The 24,636-nt window shown below is 37.6% G+C and overlaps 1 protein-coding gene across 1 annotated transcript in view; it reads left to right on the top strand.

The window, feature by feature from the left end:
* The window catches only part of LOC123315471 (unextended protein), a 227,137-nt gene that overhangs the window by 63,194 nt on the left and 139,307 nt on the right, over positions 1-24,636 (top strand). Inside the window, exon 3 of the mRNA XM_044901167.1 lies at positions 21,782-22,456. Coding sequence (XP_044757102.1) covers positions 21,782-22,456 — 675 coding nt within the window. The remainder of the gene's footprint in view (positions 1-21,781; positions 22,457-24,636) is intronic.

Consider the following 24,636-nt stretch of genomic DNA (forward strand, 5'->3'; position numbering starts at 1 on the left):
AGATGATGATGATCAACTTGAGAACACTGAAGAAAAGTTAACATTGGAAAGAAACTTGAGGGATCGGTCATCTTTGCAAAAACCAAGACATCTTGAAGATTACACAATGTTGATAGAGGAGTTCGCAAACCAAGTTACAGGTGATCCGGAGACCTATGAAGATGCCTTGCATAGAGACGATTTAGCAGAGTGGAAGAAAGCCATGGATCGTGAAATGTCCTACCTGAAAGAGAATCAGACCTGGACTTTAACAGAATCTTTCATTTCAGGGAAAGCTGAGAAAGAAATACAAAAATCCAACTCAAGAAGACGTAACCCGAGTAAAGAGAGTTTCATCGTAGAACCAAACATATTTCCATTAAACACTTCTCCATCAGAGAAAAAGTAACGGAGGGAAAATTGGTTATCCAGCAGATATCTACAGAGCATCAAGTTGCAGATATCATGACGAAGCCGTTGCAAAAAGAACGTTTGAAGATGTTATGTGCGAAGATGGGACTTATGTGAGAAGGGACAATGGACAACATTAAGAATGCCACATTATTTACCTCTTTATCTCACATATATCTGTTTTATTCAACTGTAATTTACAAGGGAAAGTGTTGAAATAATATGTAAATTTAAGTTGAATGATACTTTTGTATGAAAGTCTCATGTTCTATGTTCTATATTTTGTCAAGGAGAATGTATTTAGAGATTTTGAAAAGTGTGTATGTGTCGAGTTAGTCAAAAAAAAAAGGAATATAATAAAGTCAGACTTGTTGAACAGAAGTTCTTTTTTACCGAAAATAGAAGACTTTAACACTTTTTACATAACATATCTTGTAATGAAAATGAAAGACAACCTCCTTCATGAGGAGGAGAAGAAGCAATGAATTCATATCAAAATGTTGCTGTGCCCCCTATAGGGGATCAAGAAATATTGTCAAATAATAGAACTAGAGGAACTAGACTGAATCTTATGAATAGTTATTATGCAAATATGTTAAATTAGAGTGGTGAAATTAGAATTTTTGAAATATATCAAAGCATCTCAATTCAAACTCAAATAATCAATAAAAATAGGCTTTTGTAGAATTGTTGAGGAAAACACCTGGATAGATTTAAATTATTCAAGGAACTTTAAGTTATAATTGCAAAACTCAATTTTGTTTGAATTTTTCAATAAAGTAATAATTTCTATTGGTCCAGCACAGTTGCACTGTTTTTTCTTGTTTCGCACAAGAAAAAACGAACGCTTCATCTTCACTCAAATCAAAATCCAAACGAAAAATAACCTTTAGGCAATTATGAAACTCATATCAGCACAGAACATCAAACATTCATACGGTGCTCATACGTTTTATTCGTTTTCTGTCATACTCATAACAATTTCTATATTCTTAAGTTCTTGTTTCACAGAAATACGAAATGTCAGTAATAAATTACCCAAAAGTAGATCTATCGTACACGAAAAACATTACCAACCTTCAGAAAAAAATTTAAACCGATGGTCAAAAAACCATCACTCGTTTTTTTGTTGTGAAACGAGCATCTTTTTAAACCTTGGGTTAACTCAAAGGTAGTGGTTAATAAACCACCACTGGTTACCAATGATTGTGAAACTGGGCCTTAGACATTTTTTCTGAAAATTTAGAAGCTCCTAAAAGACTTGATTATAACGTTCAGCATTGGGGTTTTCCGCTGGCTAATATTCTTCTGGATAAATTACCTGATGTTCTATTATCTCGCTTTGAACTAGGTAATCAAAAAGCTAATGTTATGCCGACTCATCAAAAAATATATGATTTTCTCAAGACTCAGTGTCATTCACTCTATTCACTTCATTCAAGAAACAAACTTGGTGGCTTAAAACTCAGTTCGTCTAAGAACGTTCAATCTATGAATACAAAAACATTTCTTGGAGCGCAGTCGCCCAAAACCGGTATACGCGAAACAGAAAAATGTGTCTATTGTAAAGGCTCTCATTCAATTTACATATGGACCGCTTTCAAAAATAAAACAGCTCTTGAACGCTATGAGATAGCTAAAAATCAAAAACTTTGCCTTAATTGCCTCAGTAGTAAACATGATACAAAAAATTGTCGAAGTTCAAATTTTTGCCATCAGTGCCCTGGAAATATGCACCATCATACCTTACTTCACTTTGTCCGCCAAAATGTAAACAATGGTGTTCCTACTCAATATAAATTTTCTCAGACTCAAGGTCAGTCTTCGTCAACCTCCTCTGAATGTGGAGGTCCAAACATAAATACCTCAAATACTCCTCAATCGCCTGTACAAAATTCTACACGGAGTCTCACTCAATGTGGATTCATTTCTGCTCAATCTTCAGTCTTATTATCAACAATACTGGTGAATATACAGGATGTCCGCGGTAATTTTCAATCGGTTGAAGCAGTTTTAGATTATGGTTCTCAGACTACTTTTTGTAGTCAAAAACTCTCGCAACGCTTAGGTTTTCCAAAACGACCTACTCAAATCAATAGTATAGTATATTTATTTCATTTCTACAATTAATTTACATATCACAGATTAGTCAAAATAAAATAGAAACATCAAAATAACAAAACAAAACAAAAATATCTCAGGAGCAATTTTTCTTTTTACAAAATTCTCTAAATTCTTCCAAGTTATAAGGTTCACACTAAAGTATGTAGCTGTGAATCCTTCTTCGAAAAAGGTCAAACTGATCGATGCCTTGCAAATTCCTTGGTAAGCCATTAAATAATTTCATCGCTTCATAATGGACACTTTTCTCCCTTCAAGTTGAGGAGTGAAGGGATAAAAGTAGGGTTCAGTTGTTCTTGTGTTATTACCATTCTTACAGTTCTCAAAGTAATACTGGTGCTTGTGGAGAAATAGAAGTAGTCTATATATGTAGAGACCATAGACTGTCAGAATGTTGTTTTTTTCTAAAGTGACCCCGACACGATTCTCTATGTCCAAGTGATAGTATAGATCTTATTGCCCATTTTTGTATGACGAAGATTGATTCAACATGGGTGGACCCTCCCCAGAAAATTATACCATAAGACAATCTTGATTGAAAGTTTGCATAATAAAGAATCTTTAATACATTAAAGTGGACCTGCTGTTTCAACATGTAAAGAGTGTAGGAAATAGAATTTAGCCTTTTCTTAAGTTGTTCAATAGGAGTGCCCCAATTCAGCTGAGAATCAACAGTAATTCCCAGGAACCTAACAGAATTATGCACATCTATATTATTATCCTGGTTTTTGACGACTTTTGGGTATATAATCTCAGCTCGACCAGATCCATAAAATATACACTCTGTTTTCTGGATGTTCATTACCAGCCCACTATCACAACACCATTGTCCCACCAAGCTCAAAACATCAGCCAAGATTCCCAGGACAGATGACATATCTACAGACCTAACCAAGAAGTTCGTGTCATCAGCATACATTATTGGCAGAACTACATCCCCAAAAAAGGTCCAGATGAGTGAGTTCACATAGATTATAAAAAGAAGGGGACCCAGGATACTACCTTGCGGTACTCCCATTGCGATCTCTCTCTCCTCTGACTCATAGTAAAGGCCATCCACCATCATTACAACTTTCTGCCTTCCATTACTCAAGTAACTCTTCATGAGTGAAAGCTGTTTGTCTTTGACTCCATAAGTTTCCAGACTTGTCAGCAAAAGTGTATGGTCTACGCAGTCGAAGGCCTTGGACAGGTCCAAAAACAGGCCAGCAGGAATCTCTCCCTCTTCCAACGCCTTAACTATTGCATGCGTTCAAAAATGTGTCAACATTTTTGTCCTTCATAAAGCCATGCTGACATTTTGCAATGATGTTAAATTTCCTGAAAAAACTGTAGAAGTGTGTTTGCCAACAACTTTTCAAAGATCTTAGAAAATGATGTTGAGTTGCTTATTGGCCTATAGTTACCTAGGTCTTCAGTGTTTCCTTTCTTATGCACAGGCCTGATGATAGCAATCTTCAAATTTTCAGGATAGATCCCTTCTGTAAAGGAGCGGTTAATTATGTGTGCCAAAGCAGTGCTTATAATGTTCAATGAGACCTTGATCACACGCATATGCATAGGGATATCATCATGACCATATGAATCCAGGTTCTCGAAAGTTTTCACCGCCCTAGTGATCTTCGACTCTGAAACATCAAGAGCATAGAAGGACTTCCCAAGCCGAGCACCTCTAAATGTTGCCTGACTTGACAGACCACGTGTGAGGGTGGGTGCAATTTCTGTAAAGTATCATTGAATTCTTTCACAATCTTGAAAGGATCTCCACTCCTTACTGTTTCTTCTCCAGACTTGACTTTGTTAGTTAGAGTGTTAATAACCTTCCACGCAGCTCTAGCCTTATTTGATGATTCAGAAATATATCTACTAAAGTATTCTTTTTTTTGCTTTAGAGATTGCCAAATCATATTGTTTCTTTAGGGTTTTATATGTTTGTCAGAATTCAGGTTTTATATTTGAGATGACATATATTTTATCCAAGTTTTCTTTGAGGGACTTAATATGCTCTGTTTGTTAGAATGACTTAATGGTTTTGTTTGCTCTTTTTTTAACTCTGGGGAAGGATAGGTCAAATAGTTTCTCGTAGTTATAGAAGAAACGCTCCCATACCAAATTGACATCTTCTGACATGTCTTATATATCACCCCAATCTACCCGAGATAATTTCTCAAGGAAATCTTTGATACTTGCTTCATTTATGCATCTTTTTAAGATAGTTCCTCCCCTATTGGTCTTAGGAGAATTGATGCTCGTCCTGAATTTCACAGCCGTATGGTCTGATATATGGCCCTCCACCACTTCAGAGATTCCTGGAAGGCTAGTCAGCACATTATTCAGACAAGCTCCTGATACAGGACGAGTAGGTTTCCAATTTGTAATTGTGACATTGTACCTTTGTAAGAGGGACAGAAAACTTTGAATATCCTTGCAATCTGATAGAATATTGAGATTGAAATCACCCTGTATAACATATTCCGTCTTTTAACAGCAAACAATTTCTAACATATTTTCGAGCTTTTGGAGAAATATATCCACATCAGCTTGAGGAGCAGTATTAGGTCTATAGATACATACAACTAGCAGCTGAAAAGCATGAAAAGTGAACTGAGCTGAAGAAATTTCAATACAGTTTTTTATACTAAATAATTTGATGTCATGTCTTTCTGTGCATTTAAGAGAGTCCTTACAAAACAGTGCACTACCACCATGCTTTCCTTTATCACGACAAAAGGCAGATACTAATTTATAACCAGGAATATGACATACCTGCAGTTCATCTTGGCATTTCCAGTGTTCTGTGACTCCAACAATGTCAGCAGATTGTTCTGCCACAAGAAGATTTAGCTTGTTTAGTGCATTTCCCAGTGATTGTACGTTTTGGGTGACCAAGCAGATGTCACAAGATTTTATAGTTCCTACATGTTGGCCACTACCTTCTGCCGATTTAAGCTCTGTATGTTGTACACCTTTTTGATCTATTTTACCTGGCCAGAGGCCAGAGGAGAAAAAATTTCTGAAGTTGAATTCTCGCAGAGCAATTCCTTCAGGCCAGAAATCAGCATTAAAGATCTTGTCGAATGTTTGATCTGAATCGGCACTTATGCTTAAGGCTGAATTTGCACCCTTAGTAGCCAGCTTCTTTATCTGAATTTGCTCAGTGATACCCATTGTGGAGAGGTTTTGCTTGATATCTCCTTCAGTGACTTCTCCCATCACCTTGCCAACATATAACCATTTCCTCCTTTTGACACCACGAATATTCAATCCATGTTGCTCATTGCTAGGTTTATTTTTTCCAGTGCATATTATGCTTTGGGTGTTCCTCTGTTGTTTATTATTCTTGTATTTCACCAATTTCCATGAGTCTATTTTATTCTCACTTGGGACCTCTGAAGTAGGCTTAGAAAGAGTTTGTTTTTCATTCAATTTCATGCTGGGTTGTTTGTCATTCACATCAGCATCAAGAATTTCTTCTATACTATCCTTCAATATCGCATTTTGGGCGCAGACATCAATCCATTTCAAATTACTCTTAGTGTTATCAACATCAACTAACGTTGACAGAACTGACGTTGACTGTTGAGCTTGTCTGAGACCATAGAGGAGATCTTGTCATTGCTCCTTCCTTCACTGGAAGTCCCCAGTCTATGTATGGTGTTATCTTTATCATTATTTGCATGTTTTTTCTCATGTTATTGGAATTTATATTCAAATTAATTCAGATGCATAACATCCGCAGATAATGAAATCAACGAATGTTACGATCTAAATCGAACTAACAAACTACCATTGCTCGAAGTATTACCAGAAATTTCATTTCGTCGACAAAGAGTAGATGCTGACCATGGTTTCGGTCTTATTTTACCTCGTCAGAGCAACAAAACTCATTCGTCAACGAAATGCTATGAATTGCCGGCTCCTTTTATTCCATTTCAGTAGCGGGTATGAGGTATAAATACATCGTACCGACATCTGACAGAGAAACGGGAACCAACCCAATTCAATTTCCTAACTCTCAGAGCGAAGATAGCAGTGTGCATCCATATTAAGCAAGAGAAAAAGCGAGGAAAGGTTCGGCTACCCGCAACTGAAATGGAATAAAAGGAGCCGGCAATTCATAGCATTTCGTTGACGAATGAGTTTTGTTACTCTGACGAGGTCAAATAAGACCGAAACCATGGTCAGCATCTACTCTTTGTCGACGAAATGAAATTTCTGGTAATACTTCGAGCGATGGTAGTTTTTTAGTTCGATTTAGATCGTAACATTCGTTGATTTCATTATCTGCGGATGTTATGCATCTGAATTAATTTGATTATTATTTACCTGCCTTACTATGAAGGCGTGATCCATTTCTTAATTGGAATTTATATTATTTTTTTCAATAATTCTTGCTTTATTTTCAAGATATTTTACCCTCAATTTCAAGAATTTATTATTTTCAATCAATAGATCGTTCTTTTCTTGACTTTCTTTCAAAAGTTGCTCTAAGTAATGTACTTCAAGACTAACCTGGTTTTGATTCACAGCTGATATATCATTCTCATTCATGCTTGACTTTTCCGTCTGGTCACCTTGGACTTCTTCACAGCAAGTTATTCTTGCATCATTTAGAACCTTAATATGGGAAAAGTTTCTTTCCAAACATGATGAATGAAATATGCTTCCACATCTTACGCATACAAATTGCGACGAAATTTTATTTTAACAGCACTTAAAACGATTTCTTGAGGAGACGCTCGACTGTTCGCCTTCATCGCCCGCCAATATACAGGGTGTAGGTGGAAAAAGTTTATCATCCAACCTAGGATCCATTTTTATCAAAATTTGTAATATTTATCAACCTGATATTTTTGTTACGACTCAAGCCACTATTCTAGAAAAAGTTTGTCCTGAATTACCAGCAGAAAGAATAGATATTGAAAATTGGAATTTCATCAAAGATATACAATTAGCAGATCCAACATTTTTTAAACCCTCACCTGTACATTAACTCATCGGCATGGATTTGCTTCCGCAAATTATAAAGGGTGAAAAAATCATCACTTCCAATTCTGGGCATCCTATCGCTTGTAATATTATTTTCGGGAACGTAATTATGGGTCCTATCGAGGGTCCTATGCACACTCAGACCAAACCATCTACGTCGGTAAATTCGTTTTTCTGTCATACTGAAAACTAGTCACTCATGAACTTAATTTCAAAATTCTGGGATGTGAATTCGGTGCCCCAAAAAACTTTTATGAGCCCGGAAGACGAAATTTGCGAAATTTATTTCATGAAAACCGTGTCCCGAAATGAAGACGGAGTATACACGGTGTCCTTGCCATTTCGCAACAACATTCATCAATCACCACTTTTTCCTAATATGCAGCATGTTGCACTAAGCAGATTTTTATCACTTGAAAAGCTTCTGTTGAAGCATCCTAAGATGTATTCAGAATATTCTAAATTTATGCAAGAATATTTGGATTTGGATCACCTGGAACTTATCGTCAATCATGAACAGGATTTCGATAGTTATTATATTCCACATTTCGCAGTGGTAAAAAATGACGCTGTAACCACCAAATTGCGTGTAGTTTTTACCGCTAGTGTACCTGATCCTGTATCTCATTTATCTCTCAATGACATTTTATTGCCGGGTCCTAAATTACAAAAAGACATAGTTCAAATTTTACTCAACTTTCGTATCCATCCTGTAGCTCTTATTTGTGATGTACAAAAAATGTATCCAGGTATTATGGTTACTCCTGAAGATCAGAAATATCAAAAAATATTTTGGCGTTTCAATCAATCCGACGAAATATCGGTGTATAAATTACGTACACTTAGGTATAGTCCGAGAGTTGGCAGCAAAAACAACTACCTCATAAGTTACCAAAGGTTTGGATTGGTATTCTGATACAATTTTATAATGTGAACTTGAAAGCGTCCGTCTGCCGTACGTTAGTGGTCGCCTTATTGGATAAAAAAATTGAAAATATGTGAAAAAATCATTTTTGTGTCAAATTTTCAATTAATATATCACTAATCGAAGTTCAGGCAGACGGTTGCATTCTCAAGACAGACGGCCTAAAAGTATTTACTACCTGAGGTAGGTAGTACGCGTAGACTCGCGTAAATAAGAGCTAACATGTTTGTAGAAAAGCGCCATCAACTTCTTCACAAGGTACATCAATTTTGATTGCCACATCATTGTAAGTTATGAGGACGAATGGAAAAATCTTTTTCATACGGTTGCATCCTACGAACAGATGGCTTCAATTCTATGAATATGTGAGGCCTTGTGTAATTATTCGCAACAATAACAGATACCTAAAGGTCGTCAAGCAGAAATTTCATGTAAAAAATTACCAATTTAAAAGTGATCTTATTTTGTGCATATACAGTAAAATCCGGTTATAACGACATTGAGGGGACCGTGAATATCAAGTCGTTATATCCGATGGTCGTTATATCCAAAAAATTTTATAAAGAACTCAGAAATAGGATTATCTATGTATTTTATTTTGAGATCGTAATAACTGCATACATAACGAATACATATGCGAGTACATGGATAAGATCATCAAATTCATACTGTAAATAAGTACATGTTACAACATCGAACTTATTCATGTACATATACAATTAAACAGTAGTAGGCTTAAAAAAATGAGTAATTTTACTTTGTTTTTTAAATCTAAAATTTTCATAATAGACACGTTTAAGTCTTTGGTCAATCATAGAAATACTGTTCAATAATTTCTGGTCATTTAGTCCTTCATAAGTAACAAATTTTTTCAAAATCGATACTACGTGTAGAGCCTCGGCACATGATGACGTCGTTATAAACGGAAGAAATAGAACAAGCTTAGAAAATTTTTGTCGCTATAAGCGACTTCGTCGTTATAGTCGAAGTCGTTACGTCCGAATGGTTTTATGTTAAATTACTTAGAATTTCAAACAATTGTCGATAATTTCTTCGTTATATACGGATTTTCGTTATAACCGGTGTCGTAATAAACGGCTTTCACTGTATATGTGAAGACCCAACTCCAGACATGGAAGAAGATAAGTATTCCACACTGAGAGAAGTGATGAAGATTAATTGAATTAATAATTAACGTATTTAGTTGGCATATCAATTTTAATAACAATTTTTTTATAAAATTGTTTTTGGCAGCTATTCATATTTTCAATATACAGGGTCTTTCACGAGGAACCTCACCCATATTTATACGGGAAACTACTGAACGTATTTTCATGAAATTCAGCACTTATAAGTATTTCACGATGCTGATGAAATCTAAAATATTTTCAAGGCATGAGCACCTCCGGTTTTTCCGGAAATGACGTCAACTTCCGTTTTTCAAATTAGAACACCATTTTTTTTGCAGAAATAGATTCCTTAGAAAATTTCAAGTTATTTTGCTGTAACATTTTTCAGTTTTGGTTGGAAAATTCTCTCTGAGCGGGAAATTCGAAAAAAAAATCGAAAATTTCTGAGTTATTCACAAAAAACTGTTTTTCGTCTTGAATTTTCAGCTATTTCTTTTCCCTTCACGCCAAAAAGATGAAACTTTCAGGAACTGTTATTTGAACCCTTCTGTAGATTTTTCACTCCTTCTTGAAACCGACTTCAAGTTACTATTAGGAGAACCATGGCAAACTTTCGCAGTTATAACTAGAGAAGATGCTCAAAGTTTTGACCGTTAATTTCTAGACATTTATTTATACGTCTCAGGAATGCTTCGTGCGTTGTTCTTCTTATTTCATCGGGAGGAAGAGATCTGCAAAAGTGTTTAAAAACCAAATTGAGTTTCAAAACTATGAATCTAAAAATCTAAACAAACCTGAAAGCATTTCTGACTCGTTCTATGCAGTCCTCTTTATCAGTCAGGGGAGTAGACAATATTTTTTATCCTACCCCAAACATAATAGTCTAAAGGAGTTAAATCGGGAGAACGTGGTGGCCAAAGATGTGGACCACTGTTCGCCAACCATCGATCTTCAAATAGCCTGTAGAGGATATTTGACACATTGAGCGAATTGTGTGGAGGCGCGCCATCTTGTTGATACCATAAGTCATTATGGTTCTGTACTAGCGGCTCAATTATTTGAGTCAATATGTCAGAATATCTATCTCCTAAGGGAGAACATTCTTTAAATAATGCAAACATGTGTAGTGTTCTATCTTACCAGTTAAAGTCCCATCATAAATGTGAACATCGAGAATTGCATTATTTTTGATGGCGCAAAAAACATTGAAACTCCAGGTCTCTTGAAAGTTCCATTGTCTGAAGTGGTGGTTGTTCTCTTCATCCCAATAATGACTGTTATGCCTATTGAAAGAACCATTTTTTGTGAATTTAGATTCATCTGTCCAAATTATACAGTCCAAAAAGTTTTCATTCTCTTGAAATCGAATCATCATAGCTTCGCAAAACTCTGTTCTCCTGACGAAATCAGTTTTCTTCAAATAACAAATTTTATTTTTTTTTAATATTCTCCAAACACTCGATTGAGATAATCCCAGATCAATCTCGGCATCTTTGAAAGAATTTTGAGGATTCACACGAAAATATGCAAGAACTGTAATTTCGTTGTTCTCATCTTCTACTACACTTTTTTCTCTGTGTATAGTTTCCTTAACGAAAGATCCGACATTTCTCAAGTTTGTCATGGTTCTGTTAATGGTATCTCTCGTTGGTCTGGGTCGGTCAGGAAACCTCTCAATGAACAGTCGAATCGCTCTATCTACAACTTTATTACATTCTCCATGAAGTAGAATGAGATTTAGATAATCTTCATTGGTAAAATTAGGCATAGTGATCGATTTTATAACTTAATACGAATTATCACCAAATTAATAGTAAACACAAAATGCTACTGAATAAAGAGGAATTTGGCAGATGTAATTAATGAATCTATCATTATAAAAAAAGAATGTAAAAGATGGTAAGTTTTTGCATATGGTTCATAAGGAATTATTTATTTATCACTGGAGAGAAAACCGATGGCCGATTAGTTGAAATAAAGAGGTTTCCGATTCAAATTCTAATCAAAATTCGCCATCTATTTAGGAACAACCTGTAACTTTTTTCTCTTGCATATTAGGGTAGTAAAATCTAAAACATGGTTTAAGTAACAGTTCCTGAAAATTTCATCTTTTTGGCGTGAAGGGAAAAGAAATAGCTGAAAATTCAAGACGAAAAACAGTTTTTTGTGAATAACTCAGAAAATATCCACTTTAGGGCAAGGGTGTGATGCATACACTCACATTATTTTTTAACGTAGATTCAATATCTGCCATAAAAAAATGAGGTTCTAATTTGAAAAAATTCATTTTTCACGATTTTGTCATCCCTAACTTTGAAAGCGATTTTTTCACCCCCTGTATCATGAATCGCGATTTCGATTTTTAAAGTGGATACATCAATCTCACATCTTGAAAAATCCCAAAAATGAAAATTTTCCATCCAAAAACCTCGAAGTTATTCTTGTTTCAGCGGAGCTCTATTTTCGATTTTTTTTTCGAATTTTCCCGCTCAGAGAGAATTTTCCAACCAAAACTGAAAAATGTTACATCAAAATAACTTGAAATTTTATAAGGAATCTATTTCTGCAATAAAAAAATGGTGTTCTAATTTGAAAAACGGAAGTTGACGTCATTTCCGGAAAAACCGGAGGTGCTCATGCCTTGAAAATATTTTAGATTTCATCAGCATCGTGAAATACTTATAAGTGCTGAATTTCATGAAAATACGTTCAGTAGTTTCCCGTATAAATATGGGTGAGGTTCCTCGTGAAAGAACCTGTATGTTTTATTTCTGCTGAAATTTTCTGTATTTTGACTCCTGATTTCCGAACAACATCCACATAATATAATTAGGTAATTTTAAATTGCTCATTTTTCACATGAAATTTCTACTTGACGACCTCTATGTTAATGCTGTTGTTTCAAATAACTACACTAGACCTTTCACATATTCATAGAATAGAAGTCATCTGATTGCAGGCCGAAGATTTTTCCATTCGTCCTCATAACTTACAATAACATATAATTTGGCAATCTGGCAAGAAAAACTGAGGTAACGTGAAGCTCTTATTTCAAGAGACAATATTCAAATCAGGAAAAATCACAATTGGTTATAAACCGCGAGAAATTCTACTCTACGCGTACTACCTACCTCAGGTAGTAATACTTGTGGCCGTCTGTCTTGAAAATGCGACCGTCTGCCAATGTTTTCTTTTTGAACTTCGATTAGTGATATATTAATTGAAAATTTGACACAAAAATGACAGTGGTAACTTATGAGGAAGTTCTTTTCACATCTTTTCGATTTTTTTTATCCGATAAGGCGACCACTCACGCACGGCAGACGGACGCTTTCAAGTTCACATTATAAAGTTGAACCAGAGTGCCGAACCAAACCTTTGGTAACTTATGAGGTAGTTGTTTTTGCTGCCAGCTCTCGGACTAGTATAGCATCAACTGTTCACCCTATCTCGCTTTACGCACCCTCCAGCATTTAGCCGAATTAGAAAGTGAAAATTTTCCTCTTGCCGCGCAGGTTATTCTTCATGAAACCTATATTGATGACGTCACCAAGTCATGTGGGTCAATCGACGCCGCTATTGAGTTACAAAAGCAACTCACTCATCTTATGAGCAAGGCAGGACTTCATCTCCATAAATGGGGAAGCAATAAACCAGAAGTTTTATCGCATTTGGATCCTTCTCTAATTAATCCTCACATTTTTGCGCTCGATTCCAATGACTTAGTCAAAGTCCTAGGTCTTTGTTGGCACCCTTCTGATGACGAATTTAGATTTAAGGTAATCAGTGTTCAAGAGAGGTGTACCAAACGCAATATTTTATCACTCTTGGCTTGCTGTTATGATCCCCACGGTTATCTCACCCCTATTACTTTCACTCTAAAATATTTGATCCAGCAAATCTGGATTTTAGGTCTGGAATGGGATCAAACTCCTACTCTCGAAATTATAAGGCAGTGGGACCTGTATCGAATCGAATTCGAATGTTTACATAATTTTAAATTGCCTCGGCTTATCGATATTAATGATGCCGATAGTCAAAACGGCTACGCATACGTTGTTTATTTACGAGTGTTAAAGGGTAGTGATTACTACATCTCTTTCGTAATTGCTAAAAGCCGCATAGCTCGTCTTAAGGAAAGTTTTGACCATTCCTAGTATTGAGCTCCTAGCCGCTGCTTTATTAGCCAACGTTTTGAAATATACGTTGGATTGTTGGGAAAAAAGAATCTGAATAAATAAAATATACGCATTTTCTGACATTGTCTTACATTGGATAAAATCGCATCCAAGTAAATGGAAACCTTTTATAACCAATGGAATTGCTCTTATTCAGGATAATATTAACGCGGAGCACTGGCACTACGTCCCTTCGTTCTTAAATCCAGCAGATGTCGCGAGTAGAGGTTGTTCACCTAATGAACTTCTCAATCATTCGTTGTGGTGGACCGGACCTCCATTTCTGACGCAGTCATGAGCCAAATGGCCAACGATGTCAAGTAATTCAGATAATTCAAGAATTTTAGAAGATGAAAAGAAAAAATGCGTAACCTTAATCGCGACTGATTCATCGCGAAAGGAGTAAATAAAGTCATATACGCTCTAAACATACCGTTGATACAAGATGTGTCAGTTGTTTTAAGTGAAGGAAAACTTTCCATAATGACTGTCTTAACTTGTTACCCGGTGAGCTGAGTTCGATTGGCGCCAGTTGGGTTTGCAATTATTGTAGGAAGGAGGGCCGCTCGCTCCGTAGTGGGTCAGTTTCCCTTCCCGACCAACGTTCTGCTGATGCCACGAAGGTTAACTTGCAGCCAGCACTGTCGCCTGCTCTCAGTGGTGACCAGTTCGCTGCACTTGGCTAAACTTAGCCAGATATCTGGTGATATTTCTGGAATAAAGGCCGCACAGGTTGTTATTCAATCTGATCAGAGTGCAAGTCCATTCTAGAAAGACACTCGGTAGATATTATGCGTCACGAGGGCATCCTTGACGATTACACTCGTTCAATCGACAAGCATGATTCCGATATCAAAGTTTGTACTTTTCAAACAGATCACTCAACTGAATCTCATAAGGACCTTTAAAACGCTGTGGACTCTGCCAGCTCCAAAATTTCGTGGTACGTGTGATTCAAGTTCCGAAGCAGATGAAATCACTGTTTCCCAGATAGTCGACTATATAACACCAGCTGCATTTCCATGTCCAGAATTGGGAATCCAGCTGCAAACCTACCTAGAATGATCAAGGTGTCTTTCAACAACCCATTGGTGGTCTCGAAGATATTCAAGAATAAACTACTGTACCTGATTGGTGTCAAGATCTCCGACGACAAATTACCTATGCAGGTCAGAGAGCTCAATGATTTGCGCATTGAACTAAAACGCAGGATCAGAGGGGGGAAACCAATAACCTATGTCCCAGATTGTAGCAGCCAGAAAAACTGAATGATCGTCACGAGTGGACTATTTTTTACACTGATACACAATCCTTGATGTCTAAGCACACTGAACTGCTAGCTTTTGCCAAATTATATTGTACTAATTACTGAATCATGGCTTCACCCTGGTATCCCAGATTCACATGTAGCTATACCTGGCTATTCAATCTACAGACAGGACAGCACCTTAATCGTGGGTTATGGGGGCATGTGTGTTTATGTTTCTAAAGCAGTTCCTGACTGTTTTTCTTTAACGATCTCAAAGCTTGATTCTCCTGGAGTTGATAATATTTTCATTGATGTCTTTTAGGGAAAATCTTGCATTTTCACAATTGGATGTATTTATAGACCGCGTCCTTGTCAGTCCGATGCGGCAGTAGCCGCTCACCTGGGTATCTTTTCCATACTAAACGAAACCTGTTTGTGGCTGGTGATTTTAATATGCCAGATGTTCGGGGTGGCCCCTTTCATCCAGAGTTTCTAGATCTAGTGCTTACATAGATAGCATTCACGAGAACAACTTATACCAGCTCGTCGATTTTCCAACACGATTCCGTAACTCGCAAACTCCTACCCTCTCGTATCTTATATTAACCAACGATACCGACCTTGTATCCAAAATCGAGCAGTGTCCACGGATTGAGGCATTTCTAACCGATAGATCATTTCGGGTTCGTGTTGGAAGGGCCTTCTCATCGTCAAGACCTATTTTAGGTGGAGTTCCTCAGGGATCCATTTTGGGACATCTTCTCTTCATCCTCTACATCTCCGATTTGCCGAAAATTCTCAAGTCCGACTGTTCTCAATTTGCCGACGACACCAAATTGTTCGGAAATCCTAACGACGCAGCTCACGAACTTCAGCAGGACCTAGAAAAATCGAGTCTTTGGTGTCGAGACTGGCAATTGCCACTGAATCTGGAGAAATGTGCTGTGGTACACCTGGGCACCAACAACCCCCGTCGTCCGTACACTTTAAATAATATTCCGATAGCTACCTGCAGTAGCCACTGTGACCTCGGTGTGGTTGTAACTGAGAATTTGAGCTGGTCCTATCATATTCTCACTGCAGACAACAAGACCAAGCGTTTTCTTTTTCTGATTCGGAAAGCTTTCGGAATATGTGATCCACCTACATGCGCAGCCTTGTACAAGCTTTATATCCGCCCCGTCTTGGAATTTGATGGCCCTGTGTGGTGTCCTGTACTGAACAAAGATTTTGCAATGCTCGAGGGTGTTCATCGTCAGGCAATACGACTACCATATGGCATCACACGACCTACTTACGAGGAGAGGCTTTCCCTCATGAGCTTGCCCTCATTTGCTGATCGGAGGATTCGAGGTGATCTCATCATGACCTATCTGGGTCATCTCTTCAGGCTGAATTCCGACTGTCGACTCCGAGATCATTCCTTCAAGCTGGCGAAGGAGAATTTCAAAACTACGCAGAGACAGAACTTCCTGACAAATCGCGTGTTTGGTGTTTGGAATGGCTTGCCTTCATGTGTGGTGAACTCTCTGTCGGTGAACACTTTCAAGAACAGCTTCGATAGCTGGTGCCGTCGCGTTCGGTAGTGAAACTCGTGACTATTCATTCTTTTTATTTTTTGTATTTTTTTTTTCTATATCTCTTTTGTGCACTTTTGACTACTTTTACTTGTTTAATTTTTTTGTAATGATTTTTTTTAACATTTGTGTTTATAGGCCCTACCTAAACCATTAATCTGGTTATAATAATAATAATAATGAAGTAAATACGAATAAGAAATGTCCCAAGCCTATTCTCAAATTGAATGTCTTTATTGACCACGATGGACTTCTGAAGTTGGAGGTAGAATTCAGCTGGCATCTATTTCATACGACAAGAAACATCCCATTCTCATGCCGCGTGATAGCTTACTCCCTGTACGATATGTTGAGTATCTGTACCGAAAATACCTGCATGTAGGAGTCCAGACTCTACACTATTTAGTAACCGATGTCTTCTGGATAATAGCAGTAAAGAAGCTAATTAAAAACGTGTTGTCTCCATGTGTTAGGTGTTTCAAAGTGAAACCTAGCAATTATGAACCCTTGATGGGTTCCCTGCCCTCTCATCGCGTTATTCCACAAAAACCTTTCGCATTCAGCGGGGTAGATTTCCGTGTAGCTGTATCCTTAACTCTTAGTAAACATAGAGGCGTCAAATCGCAAAAGGGTTATATATGTTTATTCTTTTGCTTAGCTATGAAAGCTATACACCTTGAGCTGGTCTCTGACCTAACAGCTGAGGCCTAGAGGGCTAGACGAGGTTACGTGAAAGAGCTTTTTTCTGATAACGGTACTAATTTTGTCAAATCTAATAAACAATTTGCCCTCGCAAAAAAAGCCTCCAGTCAAGAGGCTATAGCTTGGAATTTTATTCCTCCTCCCGCGCCACATTTTGGTGGTATATGGGAGTCCGGTATAAAGTCCGTCCGAGAGGTCGGCACCAGCTAGCTCTTTTTGTATATTGGACGCCACGTGATTTAAATAGAAATAGTTATCACTCTCACAATTAGATATTAGGCATAAGAAATCACGAAACAAAAGTTATAAATATCTGGTGTATTTAATCTGAATGAATCCGGTATCGATATAATTTTTCTGGTAGGCCCTGTACACTGAAGTGCGCACGCCAGCGTATAGTTCACAAACAAATCTACAATTAGGTATCGAATGCGACAAGATAATAATTCGCTGATAGTTATGCATAAAAAAAATATTGACAGTTTTTTTTTAATGTTATTCGAATTGATGTCTTCGTAAGAAATTTATAAATGAAGTGATCTGACCTTTCTGCGGCTCAATAAGCTCAAGATTTGGTACTGAGTTCTTCGTTCGGGAACAGCTGAATCGATCCACAAAAGGATGGTAAATGAGCACCAATTTCCTCACTACTATAAACCTCGATGACCTCAGGTCGACGAATTAGGAACAGGTACTGTACTAATTTATAGCCGGTGAATACAATAAGTGGATGAAGATGTAATACAGCACAGAAAGGAAAAACCCTCTGAAAAAGTTATTCATCTAGATAGAACGATTTCGTCATAAATTTTCATCACTTACGTGGTGTTGTGCGGGCTTATTGATAAGAAGATTATGTGTTGCCAAATCCAATAAAGAAATTATTCTACTTCGAAGAGACAGGTACAAGTATGAATAATTAATAATAATGCAACCAATTCTCAGAATATACATCCGCTCAGCGTATCCAATAATCGATTAAAATAAACTCGAAATAACCAACAATCGGAGAAATTCTCTGAGAACCAATCTTCAACTGAAAATATGTTAGATTTAAACATATGCTGCAACAACGACTATTCACAGAGACATCTGTATCATCGACAAATTTTTCATTGAAGGAAACTTATAACGAGAAACAGTTTCCTTCGGAATTCATGATTGAAAGAAGGAAACTGACTCAAGCAAAGCGACCTGCGATAAATCCCCCTTCGCCTCCTCAGGAAGCAAACCTAGGAGGTTTGCTGACGATCGAACTCTCCATCAGCCAATGTATACAAGGACATATTATAGAATGGACAAAAACACAAAGTCAGACATGACTTAACGCATTCAAAAAAAAAAAAAAAAAATTACATAACCTGTTCTGAAATGTAGGGCTTCAAATCTTTGACGTGCCAAATCCCTTTATCCTGTCCGCTCTCATTTCTCAGATCGTAAGCACAGTAACCCTTTCGTTTGGCCACTCTATAAGGACCAACGAACCTTGGACCCAATTTAGCAGTATAGTCTTTGGTAGCGTCTGATATGGCCTTATTTCTCAACATGACATAATCACCTTCCTGAAATTGTACATTCCTTCGTCGAAAATTATACCGCTGACGATTTACCTCCTGAGCCTTAGCTAAACGTTTCTTAATATCCTGAAAAAGATCTTCATTACAGTCTTTCCTTCTGTGAGAATACTCATTAGGCTTTATAACTTCGCGACCGATAGGGTGATCATAAGAATTCCCACTATCCCTGTACTCTTTTCCGAAATTTACGAAAAATGGACTTACTCCTATAGTCTCCTGACGTCCAGTGCGAATAGCACAACCAATGCCAGCGATATGATCACTCCAAGTTTTGTGATTATCCTTCACGTAACAACGAAGCATAGTCTTCACAATTCCATTACTCCTTTCAGATGGGTCACAGTGTGGGCTATAGAGAGGGGTAAAAATATTCTGGACGCTATATTTCTGACAGAGAGATTTAAACTCTTTACTTTGCATCTGCACTCCATTGTCAGATATGATGAACTTAGGAACCCCAAACATCAGGAACACTTGTTCCTCTAAAATTTTACAAAGTATTTTAGCATTCGCACAACGTATAGGTACAGGAAGTACAAATTTAGAGGAATAATCCGTGATCACCAATATATATTTGAAACCATGTGAGGAAGGGAGTGGACCAACGAAATCCAAACTAATCATCTCCCACGGTTCCACAACTACAGGCCTCGTTCCCATGAAACCAGCAACTGCTTTATTTTCGGGCTTGGACTTTGCACATATCTGACAGCCCTTGACAAAACGTATTACATCGGCCTTCATCTTTGGCCAATAGTACTTTCGGAGTACCCTCCAATATGTCTTATAGACACCTGGATGGCCACAAGTTACCGACTCATGATTTGCCTTCATCAATGCTTGCCTGAAATCCTTAGGAACAACTATCTTCCAACTGTCAGCTACATTGAGGCTGGAGGGAGAAACAGGATCAACGTACTTCAAAAGAACTTCATCCTCAACTCGCCAAGACGGATACTTCTCAGGTTGCTGTTGTATATGATCCATCATATTCTTATAATAATAATAATAATAAGCCATTTATTTCCTACAGGAAGAACCCAATTACAGGAAATGAATAAAAATTAAACATTAAAGCAATATGAACTGAACCCAGACAAAAAAAACTCACAACCGATCATTACACCACTCGATGGTAACAAAGAAAACTCAGTCTACTGTTCACACTCCAAACTGCATAAAAGTACTTCAATAATACATGGTAAAGTGTCAAAATTAATATCACAAACCGCAGAGATCGTATTGAAGGTCCGGCACATAAACTCAATCGGAGATTGCAGGAGAAGATTGGTCCTGGGAGTACGCAAGCAAAAAAGTTCCTGTGATCTCGAATTCTGCCTTCTCACTATGAAGTTGAAACAAATGAAAACAAACAAATGAAACAAAATGGCGCCCGTGTGTAGCGTATGTCTTAATCCTATTAGCCGAAATTCTGAGTATTTGACTTGTTCAAGTAACAGTTTACACCTAAATCATGTCAATTGTATGGGAATCAGTTCTTCTGATTTTGATAAAATGAAAAAATCCGGTGAATATAAATCATGGAAGTGCAAATTATGTACGATACCTAACATAACCTCAACTGGTTCTGCTGATGCTATCAAATTCATCATACCAGAAGTAATGAAGGAATGTATGAAAATCATTCCTGGAGTTATAAAATCTTCAATTGAGGAAAATTTGGGGAAAGTCATCGATGAACTGCGTAAGGAAGTATCCATCTTGCGTGAAGAAAATCTTCATCTGAAAGTTTTGGTTAGTGAAATCCAAAAAGATAAAATCAATTCCATTACACCTAGAGGAAGCAATCAAAAGGTCGAAAATGTCGAACCCGGTAAAAACTTTGTAAAGAAACAAACTATGACTAAAAATCAATCTGATATAACACCTACCTTAAACTCGACGATTTTTGAGTCAACAAAGATAACTACATCAGAAAGTGCAAATCTCGAAGATGCAACCAAAAAAATAGCTAAAAACGATGAATTCACTCCTGTCATCTCGAAAAAGAAGTTGAAAAGACGTAGACAAAGTATTCTAGGCACAGGGAAAACTGAAGAATTCAAAGCAGTGACACCTTTCTCACATATACACGTCAGTAATCTCGATCCAAATGTTGCTCCTGAAAAGATCATAAAGTATCTCAGTGATAAAAATTTCAAAGATGTTAAGTGTTCCAAACTTCGATCAAACCGACCTGAAGAATATTCATCGTTCAAAGTGTCATTGATGTCTGCAGACTTCGACAAGGTGAAAAATCCTGATATATGGCCGGAGGGGACAAGAATAAACAATTTTTTATTCCATCTAATCAAGAAACCACCCTCAAAGGAAATGGCCCTATTTTTTCCCCTATTATACAGGGTGGCCATTTGAAAACGAAACAGACGAGGTTACAGACGAAATAAATTTTTTTGAATAGGGAAGATGGGGTGAGTGATACCTCATTTGAAAAGTATTTCTATACTGATTTCAGCACAGTAATTGCTTTTTCATTTTATGCATTAGTTCTCGAAATATTCTTAACTAAGTATTTGAAAATGAAGTGGTGTTTTCATGGCACTTGTAGTGTCGTTTATTTTATGGATCTGATTTATCATTATTTTTCATGTTATTTTTACCCGTCGAAAGAAAGCCGTGTGCACCGACTTATTTAAGGCGAGATTAACGTTGTTACTTGATTATTTCTCTAATTTCTATGGCAGTTACCATAGCAATCACCGAATTGAAGTTGATCCTGTCTTAAATAAGTCGGTGCAATCGGGTTTTAGGATAACAAATCGTTTTTGATGGTGTAACGCCACCATTTTATGGTGATTTGAGATATCCTATGAGAAATTAATGGAAGCGGCACCAATAAGTAACAAACCGAAAGGTTACGTTTGTTATTCATCAAAATGTTCAATCTTGTAATTCATTTTAAGTAAATAATTTATTTTCAAGGTGGACAAGTCAAGTTTCAGTCCAACGTCGGCATTGGTTACGGTGAAGCTTCCTCCTCTACCGGAGGACACAACATGCCTCTACCTTTGCGTCAAAAAGGGCGACTACCACTCCAATACCTCCTTCATCCACCAAGGGACTGATCCTGGTCTTCAGTTAGTGACGTACGAGTCGTTGCTCCCGCTCTGGTTGGCGATCGTGGTGATCTTCACGTGTTTAAGCTTTTCTTCTCTTTTTTCCGGCCTGAACTTGGGCTTGATGTCCATGGACATGACGGAACTCAAGATCTTATGCAACACTGGCACGCCTAGGGAACAAAAGTACGCGAAGACCATTATACCAGTTCGCAGGCATGGAAACTACCTCCTGTGCAGTATACTGCTCGCGAACGTGTTCGTGAACAATATTTTCACCATTCTGCTGGACGATTTGACTTCCGGGGCGGTGGCGGTGATTTCTTCGACGTTGGCAATCGTGACGTTCGGAGAAATCTCGCCGCAGGCGATATGCTCGCGCTTCGGCTTGGCGATCGGGGCCAAAACTATTTACATAACCAAGTTCGTCATGATGCTGACGTTCCCGATGTCCTATCCCGTGTCGAAGTTCCTGGATTGGTTGCTTGGTGAGGAGATTGGCAACTACTATAACAGAGAACGCCTGAACGAGCTAGTCAAGGTAGGAATTTCATCTTGTCTTTATGTCTTAAGAATAAATTCGAAATGAGAGTCCAAGTTCTTCTAAAACGGACGAATCTGCGTACATTGAGAGGCGCTCAGTTGTTTGAATTATCATATTATCTCTACATCAAATTCTCCAAAAAATAATCGAACTGCAACATGGAAAATATATCGACTTTTTTATTCACATATAATGAAAAAATTATCGGGTAAAAAGTCTGTTTGGTCTTTGTCACAATTCTTTATTCAATACTGCCAAGCTTTCGGCCATTTATATCTTTACATGGCCATCCTCAGGGCACTAAAAATCAGTAGAATGTAAAATAAATCAATGAAAATCAGTGAAACCTCACATTCAAACTGAACCTAACAGAGTAATGAACAAGTAGAATAACAACCGCGGTAAATACATCTACGCATCAAAAACACTCAGTTAAAACATTAAAATCTTTGACAAAGGGCAGAAGAAAATCAAACTTATCTCATCGAGGACAGACATAACTCAGATTGCAACCGGAATGCGAGAACGCAAAAAAACACATGATCGATAAAAATATATGTCAACCGATAGGCACGTCATAAATGTCAAACTTCAAGATGTCAAAACCTACTCAAAGTAGAATTTATACCAGGGTCGTTCGCAACTCCATCCTTACCCATTATTATATCCACGATGTTACAATAAATTGAATTAATCTCCTGTAACTCCGTGGCCAGATTCAAGGGATGGGACAGATATTTACTCTCAAGAGACTCCAAGAACATACGTTTATAACTGTTACCATTGCTCCTCAAAACTTCCACACTGTCGAAATTCATTAAGTGACCAGTTTCCAAGGTGTGAGTGAACAGATAAGTCGATGGTTTTTTATTCTGACAGTCTCTCACATACTCCACAGTTAATTAGATCCACTAGATGAAGAGGCCCTAGCAACAAGGGAACATATTTTGTTAGTAAGGTTCCGGATGTATGGATTTTTTTTTTTTTTGGTGTAGCAGGGGGAAAATGTGCAAAACAGACGAACACAACCTCTGCTGAGGGGGAACAGTGTGTGGATTCTCACTCTCTGAGCTCGAGACCCACCAAAAACCATTAACTGCTTCTTCATAGGTTCCGGGCATTTTGCCTATTAACCAGTTGACTCTTATGGTTTCTGGACTCTCACACGATCATAGTCGTGTTGATAGTTGTATACTGCCTATAGCTTTTATAGGTTAAGCTCTTCTTTGGTTACATTTAAATCCTTAACTGATCTCTCGGTCTTCGGTGGTAGGATCTTGACCTTCTAGCTTCTTCCGTTGGATCGTAGTCGACTAATCTTCGTAGTTCCTCATTTGGATGTTGTTTGGCTTTGTCGAATATCCTTTCCGCCTTTCTCTTCATAAATTCTGTAACTGGTTCCCATTCCAAGTCCTTGTAGATTTGTTTGTTCCTAACAAACCAGGGTACGTCCATCGCCATTCTAAGGAGTTTATTCTCAGTGGCCTGTATTCTCTTGATGTGGGTCTTGGCTGCGAAGCCCCATGCCGCCGATCCATTTGTGAGTTGTGGTCGCGCAATAGTTTTAATCATCGTCAACTTGATGTTCTTATTCATATTACTTCTTCTGGCTATGAGTGGATAAAGTTTACTCATTGCGGCTTTTGTTTTATCAACTGCACATTTGATGTGGTTTTTCCATGTAAGTCCTCTGTCAAGCGTCACTCCTAGGTATGTTGCTTCATTTTTCCATTCAACCTCTTCTCCATCAACTTCAAGGTTTTCTTCCATCGTCAATCTTCTCTTTTGCAGTAATATTGCTTGAGTCTTTTTTCCATTGATTTGGATTTTCCATTTGATGCACCATTTGAGTAATTCATCTATGGCTTCCTGCAGTCTCCGGTGTATGATCTCTGGGCGTCGATGTCTGAACGCTATTCCTGTGTCATCTGCGTACAAGGTGAGCATATTTCTAGCATCCTTCGGGATATCATAAACGTATATTACGTAAAGCAGAGGTCCAAGTACCGATCCTTGAGGCACTCCCGCTTCCAATTTTCTGGTTTGAGAGGTTGCTCCATCTATCTTCATATAAAAGTTTCTCTTCCTCAGATAGTTCCTTATAATATTGCATAGCTTGGTCGAATATCCTGCTTTTTTCATCTTGTAGATTAGGCCTTCGTGCCATACTCTATCAA

Source organism: Coccinella septempunctata, chromosome 6 (genome assembly GCF_907165205.1).
Source record: "Coccinella septempunctata chromosome 6, icCocSept1.1, whole genome shotgun sequence".
In the NCBI taxonomy this organism is placed as follows: domain Eukaryota; kingdom Metazoa; phylum Arthropoda; class Insecta; order Coleoptera; family Coccinellidae; genus Coccinella; species Coccinella septempunctata.